The sequence below is a fragment of the Scyliorhinus torazame genome, chromosome 2 (assembly GCF_047496885.1).
Source record: "Scyliorhinus torazame isolate Kashiwa2021f chromosome 2, sScyTor2.1, whole genome shotgun sequence".
NCBI classification, from domain to species: Eukaryota; Metazoa; Chordata; class Chondrichthyes; order Carcharhiniformes; family Scyliorhinidae; genus Scyliorhinus; species Scyliorhinus torazame.
Genome location: NC_092708.1, coordinates 78,595,493 through 78,604,165, shown reverse-complemented (window position 1 = coordinate 78,604,165; position 8,673 = coordinate 78,595,493). Strand labels below are relative to the sequence as shown.

Sequence of the window (8,673 nt, the reverse complement as noted above, 5' to 3'; positions counted from 1 at the left end):
GTTTGAGAAGCAAGGTTCTAGTATAACTAATGGTGACATTAGATACTTGCAAGTGAAACCTGTTGTATTCCAAACAGAAATGAAATGAACATAGAGCAAAATACAAAATTTCTCGAAATAGCCCAGGAAAAGAAATAAAGTTAGAATATAAACTACCGAGAGGACTAACAATAGTACATATGTAAATTGCAGTAAAAATGGGACTGTTAAACAAGAACAAAGTTTTATAGTCTGCAAGTGCTTGACGATCACTAAATGGCACTTCAACAAAGTATCCCCATATCCAAAATAGCTTTCCTCTTTTCCACAACAATGCAACAGTTTTTAGGTGCAGATTAGACAATGTGGAATGGTTTATTATAGTCAGAAAAGTAGACAATTTTATATACATTTGTAGGTTACTTCTTCAACGAGACACAAAGCTATCAATGTCTCCGGTCCTGTTAAATATTTTCTTTAAAATCACATCAGTATAATGGGAAATTCTTTGTTGAACCTAAATACAAGATCTGTCAATAAGCTGTAGAAAATATTATTCAATGTATTCCAAGGCTGTCACAATTTAAAGGTTCATTATAAACAGGGCTTTCATGTTCAAATTAAACTCATTTAAATAGAAAGTTCTATAAAGGTGCAAATGTGTAAAAATAATAACTTTACACAAGTAAAACTGACTGAATCAGTTATTGATCGCTTTACTAATCAGTATCGGTCCAAAGACAGTTGCCAAAGCTGGTTAACCCAAAAGCACTTAATTCAGAGGAAAATCCCATTCCTGATGGCTTCAAAAAAGGAAAAGGAATATTGTGGTAGAGCTATCTAACGGGAAAACTGTCTGTTGTCTGATTTATTCCTGCCAATTTGCTTGAAGATCTTCGCTTTACGAACATTTTTCGCCTTCTGGTACCCAAATCCACCTCCACCACCCCTCTTCTTCAGCTTCATTCCTTTGCTGGCGTTTACATCTAAGTAATCTGGTTAAGAAAAACTACAAATATAAATGTTGTTTAAATTATTGGAAGAATGTTAAGAAATAATCTCCAGCACCATTCTGAAACTAATGACAAAGTTCAGACATGGGACATTAAAGCTGCACAACAGAAAATAATTAAAATTGAAGTTGAACAGATTACCATTGAGTCAACCCGATAGTCTGGAGACATGTGGTTCAGTTTACAATTAGCAAGTTATTTTAGGCCTCATCTTGTCAGAATACCGCCAATCTTTTCAGAGTACCAGCCACATCACCGCAACTCTACACCCCCTCCAATCTTGCCCACTTACCTTTACTTCTTCCTGACTTCTCAGCGAGTGGACCTTGAAAACGCTCTCATGATATGCCTCAGGAACATGGGGGTGGAGGGGGCTCCTCAGCCCATCTTTGGGGTACCCCCAGATATGCTGCCCTGGAGCTTGCAAGTTACATGCCATTCTTTTTATGTGTGTGCGTACATTTATCAGAAACATTTCTGCAGCTACACATGTCCCATTAAATATAGTGTCTTCACTTGAAATGGCTTTCACCCTCGTAGAAACGGTGTTGATTCATTCTGAGATTGCCAGAAAACCAGAGATGGAGGGAGGTAATGCTGTTACATAACTCATTTCAATCTAAAAATGCACTATTGAGAAAAAAGTAAGAAGTCTTACAACACCAGATTAAAGTCCAACAGGTTTATTTGGAACCACTAGCTTTCTGAGCGTAGCTCCTTCATCAGATGAGTAAAGGAGTTGCGCTCCAAAAGTTAGTGATTCTAAATAAACCCATTAGACTTTATCCTGGTGTTGTAAGACTTCTTACTGTGCACACCCCCATCCAACGCCGGCATCTCCACGTCATGGCTACCATCAACACTAAAAATAAAGAAAGCACAACAATTGCAAAAGGATACTGAGATCAACATATGGTGGCACTTTAAAGCCAAATGACAGTGCTACTTTGGGCAAATCCAGGGTGCTGACACTGTATATCTCTTTGAGAGAATGAGAATCATAGGAACGGATATAAGACTTGTAGGCTTCCTGTGCAGATTTGTGCAAGTAGTAATTTTTCTCAATTAGTTTTTCAAGCTGGAAAAAACAAAAACATGTTTAGATTGAAGCTGATGAAAAATGAAAGACTGTCACAGGGAATCTGTAGTCAATTAGAGTAATAACTGACCTCTGTGATTTGCAAACGGAATGTTCAGCACCGATCATACAGCCTCCAGGAATACTATATTTGCTAATGTAGTAGGGGCAGAGAAAGCCACACCCATGTTGGGAACATTTGCATGATTTTCACCCTCCACCCCCACACTGGATTTCTGCTCAACTGAGAGGATGAGACTGGGAACCCAAATAATTGCCCCCATGTTCTAATGCTTACAGATGAACAATGAGCAAAATCAGAATCACTTCCTTGAAATTAGAAGTCAGAATGAACCATAAAACCCAAGTCCATCAGGAGGAGCAAATAGGAATAGAAATGTGCATAGGAAAGGACGGAGCGACTTATTGGGTTTTTGCAAGTAAATATTGGGGTTGGTGGGGGGAGAGAAAGAGAATTGAGACTCAAGAATTGAGACTCCTGTGCTAGATGGTTCCACGAAATATAAAATGATTCTATGGACAAAAAGTGCCCATCATCAAAATTATAGGATCTTGAACAAGAGCAATTTAGCTTTGGAGCCACTTATGGGAAACTTATGTTTATGAGGTTGCCAGGCAATGTCACTATTATACTAAAACACTGTGGTTTAGGCAAAATAAGCAGGTAGGCTGGAGGTGGTAGATGTTCTGAGGAAGGATGTATTACCAATTTTGAAAAACCTTAGGGTCGACAAGTCCACGGCCAGATGGGATATATCCAAGGATTCTTTGGGAGGCAAGGGATGAGATTGCAGAGCCTTTGGCTTTGATCTTTGGGTCCTCACTGTCCACGGGGATAGTGCCAGGGGACTGGAGAGTGGCGAATATTGTTCCTCTGTTCAAGAAAGGGAATAGGAATGACCCTGGTAATTATAAGCCGGTTAGTCTTACTTCGGTGGTCGGTAAGTTAATGGAAAAGGTCCTGAAGGATAGGATTTATGACCATTTGGAAAGATGCAGCTTAATCCAGGATGGTCAACACGGATTTGTGAAAGGTAAGTCTTGCCTCACAAATTTGATTGAATTCTTTGAGGAGGTAACTAAGTGTGTAGATGAAGGTAGGGCAGTTGATGTCGTATACATGGATTTTAGTAAGGCGTTTGATAAGGTTCCCTATGGTCGGCTTATGAAGAAAGTAAGGTGTGGGATAGAGGGACATTTGGCCAATAGGATAAGTAACTGGCTATCACATAGAAGACAGAGGTGGATGGAAAATTTTAAGACTGGAGACCAGTTACCAGCGGTGTACCACAGGGATCAGTGCTGGGTCCTCTGCTATTTGTGATTTTTATCAATGAATTGGAGGAGGGGGCTGGAGGGTGGGTCAGTAAATTTGCTGATGACACCAAGATTGGTGGAGTAGTGGATGAGGTGGAGGGCTGTTGTAGGCTGCAAAGAGACATTGATAGGATGCAGAGCTGGGCTGAAAAAGGGCAGATGGAATTTAACCCTGATAAGTGCGAGGTGATTCAATTTGGTTTAGAAAATTTGAATGCGGATTACAGGGTTAACGGCAGGGTTCTGAGGAATGTGGAGGAACATGGAGATCTTGGGGTTCATGTCCACAGGTCTCTGAAGGTTTCCACTCAAGTGGATAGAGCTGTGAAGAAGGCCTATAGTGTGTTAGCGTTTATTAACGGGGGCTTGAGTTTAAGAGCCGCGGGGTTATGCTGCAACTGTGCATGACCCTGGTGAGACCACATTTGGAGTATTGTGTGCAGTTCTGGTCACCTCACTATAGAAAGGATGTGGAAGCATTGGAAAGGGTGCAAAGGAGATTTACCAGGATGCTGCCTGGTTTGCAGGGTATGTCTTATGAGGAAAGGTTGAGGGAGCTAGGGCTTCTCTTTGGAGCGGAGGAGGATGAGAGGCGACTTAATAGAGGTTTATAAGATGATGAGGGGGATAGATAGAGTGGACGTTCAGAGACTATTTCCTCGGGTGGATGTAGCTGTTACAAGGGGGCATAACTATAAGGTTCAGGGTGGGAGATATAGGAGGGATGTCCGTGGTAGGTTCTTTACTCAGTGGTTAGGGTGTGGAATGGACTGCCTGCTGTGATCGTGGAGTTGGACACTTTAGGAACTTTCAAGGGGTTACTGGATAGGCACATGGAGCATACTAGAATGACGGAGTGGGATAGCTTGATCTTGGTTTCGGACAATGCTCGGCACAACATCGAGGGCCGAAGGGCCTGTTCTGTGCTGTACTGTTCTAATGTCTAAAGTTTGCAGATCAACTGTATCTCAGTATATATTACTTTATTCTCCCTATTATGAATCAGGCCATTCTTCTTATGTGCAGTTCCCATATCCAGATCCCACTAAACAACATTCTTATGGCAACTGAGGAGGTTTGTTACAACAGTTATTTGACAACCATTCTCCTCCATGTGGCATCAAAGAGCAAGAATGCAGTGCAAAGGATAACACAGAGAGTTCCAAGCTTCTGTTGCATGTTATTGCAAGTTGGTGCTTCAATATTTACTGCTTTAACACCATATACACCAGAAAGGATTACAGAACAGATTACTCAATTTTAAATATACAAAACACCAATTCACATCTTAATTCAGAAGCGGTTTGCTTATTTGTACTTGATTTATAGCTACCTTATTTAATTCCAGGATTGGCCACCAGTAGTTTGACGAAACCTTCCCCAAATTCAGTCTTATTCAGAGTTTTGCCTATCTCATAACTTTTTCTGACTTTGCCTGGCTTTTATGAATCACAGGACTGTAAGCAAATCCAGTTCCAGATCTAAAGGACTAATTTTATTACCGTGTGGCAGTTCATGCATTGAATTGGCAAATTCCATGAGAATTTCTCAATTTTGAGTCCAACATTTATCAAAAAATAAAAACCGTTGAGGCACAATGGCATAGTGTTTAGCACTGCCGCCTCATGGTATCGAGGACCCAGGTTCGATCCTGGTCCCGGGTCACTTTTCGTGTGGAGTTTGCACATTTCCCCCATGTCTGTGTGAGTCTCACCCCCACAACCCAAAAGATATGCAGGGTAGGTGGATTGGCCATGCTAATTGGCCCTTAAATTGCAAATTATTTTTAAGAAAGTATAATGCAATGCAATTTTACCTGAACTTGTATGTTTGCAATCTTGCTCCAGGAAAATTCAAACTCATTCAAAGGGACCTATCAAAATAAAATTTAGAGTTGTGAAGATGACACTATATATATGTGCCTGCAACTGAAATGATAATTCAAAATATCCATAAAAATATACTTATTATAATGCATGCAACATTCTCTACATTTCACTGATTGTGACATGCCTTGCTACATTGAGATTAGAAAAGGCTCGATGCAAACAAAAGTTTTTCTTTCTATGACAAAGCTAATTCATTTTAGACAATGCAAAACTACGATTATTTCCAAGTTTCTATTACTGAATCTCTTCCCACTCTTCACCTCGTCACCATTAAACCAGATGTAGGAAGTAGAAAGATGAAACTACAGATTACAGGTTTAGGAAATTTGTATTCTGGAGTTGCTATTAATAATGTCTTAATTTTCCTTCAAACAATAAGAGTTCCTGAATACTTCAATAGGACGCAAAATCTGTGCTGGCTAAAGGATCATCAAACTGACCGAATCGTGAATGAATTTCAAAATTATGCATAACAACATGCAGATAATATGTAGGTCATTACGTTCATTATAAAAATAAATTCTAAAACAGAAGCATAAATTAGGAATTACAAAACTAATATCAACATTTCTAACATGCTAACTGAACCTCAAATTAAATCTCACTAATGTCATGTGGGCAAAGTAACAAACAACAATTACCCTGGCCTGTTTGAGATAACGAAGGAAACCCAGTTCTTCTGCTCTCAGAATAAGTAATGCATGTCCTTGTGCATTAATTCCTCGTGCAGTCCTACCCACACGGTGGATATATTCCTAGGACAATAAAATGCCAGTACATAATTAATTTTCATTTAATTTGGGGAGAAGTACGACTTAAATCCTTCCAGTAAAAGCTGCATAAAAACTTTCAGCTCCATGCTAGTCACAGTAAAAAAAAGACTCAAAACCATCAACATTCAAAACCCATAAATATTTAACAATAAAAATGGAATTCCTTAATTTTTGCCTTGTTATGACCAAGGCAGATGTAAAGAGTCACATATTAGCCTCAGAAGGAAATATTAGGTCAGAGGTTGAAAAGCATGATCAGGAGGCAGGTTTTAAGCAGCATCGTAAAGAAGAGAGGAAAGCTTTAGAGATGGAATTATAAAGCCTAGGGCCTTGGCTGAAGACTGTCCTGTAATGGTGAAGAGACTAAAATCTGGAATGCACAGGAGGCCAGAACTGGAGATATCTGTAAGGGCTGCAAGGTTGGGGAAGGGTACAAAGATAGGGAGGAGCAAGGCCATTGAGAGATTTGAAAACAAAGGTGAGACTTTTAAAATTGAGGTATTGCTGGACCACAAGTCAATGTAGGTTAGCAAGCAGAAGGGTGGTGAAAGAACAGGACTGGGTGCAAATCGTCATATGGGCAGCAAGCAATTTTGAATAAGCTCATCAGATTTGGATTGGTTGGAAAGTGAGAGGCTGGCCAGATGAGCACTTGAATACTTAAGTTGAGATTTTAAAAAAGGCATTATAATGGAAATTTCTGATTTAAACTCGTCATCCTATCACTGTTTTGACTTCTCAAAATCTCAACCGTTACAACCTTTCCATTAAACTGCCTGAAAACGGATCATCAGATGGTTATCAGCCAATGGTCTATTTATTTGCTTCCAAATGGTCGTAAATGATTAAGAACAACATAGAACAGTACAGTACAGAAGGAAGTAGTATAGTAGTCATGTTACTGATCCTGAGAATCGGGGTTCTGAGGATAGTAGCCTGAGAATTTGAATTCGGTTTAGAAAATAATATGGAAATAATTGATCATAATGTTGCTGAATTGCCATAAGAACTCAACTAGTTCACTAATCTCCTTTGGGAGATTCACCACCCGTACCTGGTTTAGTCTATGTAATTTCAGTCCCAGACCAATGGTTAACTCTCAACTGTAGGCTAAGGAGGTGGTCTTCAAATAAATAGGCCTTCACAGCAGGATACTTGCGAGGATATATTGTTTTGCATAAAATTGCTTTAAAATGTATAAACACAATTGGGTCCACTCAAATACAATTTACATTTGGAACAAGCTAATGGGCTTGAAGCTCTTTAATATATGAATAAACCTGATAAACTTTAGAATTAGCACTTTATAATGGAAATATTATACCTTTGGATCATCGGGTGGGTCATACTGTACAATCCAATCTACTTCAGGAATATCCAGCCCCCTGGCAGCAACATCAGTACACAGCAGTATTCCACTGTTTGCATTACAGAATTGAAAGAAGGTGGATGTACGTTTTGTCTGCTTTTGTTTTCCCTAAAAGTATTGAGAAAGAAAATTCACAAACAATTAAGATAAGTGATTTGTACTTAGATGTTAGAAACCTTCTGTAAACTGAATTATGGAATGTTTTTAGTAACCCTTAATTACACAGGATTTGAGCCCATAATCTAGGTAGACAACGTAATACTTCAGATGAGAAATTAAACCAAGGTCCCATCTTCCTTACAGGTTGATTGTAAAGAAAAACCTTTGGTGCCAACTTTGGCTCTATTCAAAGAAGTGCAAGAGCATTCCCAGTGTCTTGGTCAACAGTTAGGATATTCCTAACGTTGCAAAGCACGGTGCAAGGTATTTCATAAATGAGTGTCGTCGTGTGTCCCAACACTCAATTTGAGTTCCATGCTTTTGTAAAATTTTAAAAATAGTCTTTATAGTCACAAATAGGCTCACATTAACACTGCAATGAAGTTACTGTGAAAAGCCTCCAGTTGCCACATTCCGGCGCTTGTTCGGGTACACAGAGGGAGAATTCAGAATGAGAATGTCTAATTCACCTAACAGCATGTCTTTCGGGACTTGCGGGAAGAAACCGGAGCATCGGAGGAAACCCATGTAGGCACGGGGAGAACGTGCAGATTCTGCACAGTCAGTGACCCAAACCGGGAATCGAATCTGGGACCCTGGTGCTGTGAAGCAACAGTGCTAACCACTGTGTTACCATGCTATGCCATTGCCCAATCATTATTAAAACCTGTAACTCCTTATCAGAACCATGCCAGATAGTAATGAAATATCACCTGCCAGCACCATCCACACATATTAATTCTTAAGTATTATCAAGAGTTTTCCTAAACAAATGAAAAATTTTCAGCTTACGGTGGAGTTAAAGGATAGCTCAGAAATTTAATTATTTTGAACTATATTTTATAAAACATATTTACCTATTTTTCTAAGTAACTGGGTTACGGGGATAGGGTGGAGGCATGGGCTTAAGTAGGTTGCCCTGTCCAAGGGCTGGTGCAGACTCAATGGGGCGAATGGCCTCCTTCTTCACTGCAAATTCTATGATAAACAGCTAGAAATCAGTATTGTCATAAAGGAGAATATAAATGATTCCATATATTCAATTTCCAAAACAGGTATGTTTGAATATGAATGC

The 8,673-nt window shown here is 39.5% G+C and overlaps 1 protein-coding gene across 1 annotated transcript in view; it reads right to left on the bottom strand.

Annotated features, from left to right (window-relative positions):
• Positions 1–321: 321 nt before the first annotated feature.
• Positions 322–8,673, bottom strand: part of ddx18 (DEAD (Asp-Glu-Ala-Asp) box polypeptide 18) — a 41,850-nt gene continuing 33,498 nt past the window's right edge. The window contains exons 10-14 of the mRNA XM_072473015.1: positions 7,395–7,547; positions 5,939–6,052; positions 5,225–5,281; positions 1,893–2,070; positions 322–965 (exon numbers count right to left, since the gene is read on the bottom strand). Of these exons, the coding sequence (XP_072329116.1) occupies positions 820–965; positions 1,893–2,070; positions 5,225–5,281; positions 5,939–6,052; positions 7,395–7,547 (648 nt within the window). The 3' untranslated portion in view covers positions 322–819. The remainder of the gene's footprint in view (positions 966–1,892; positions 2,071–5,224; positions 5,282–5,938; positions 6,053–7,394; positions 7,548–8,673) is intronic.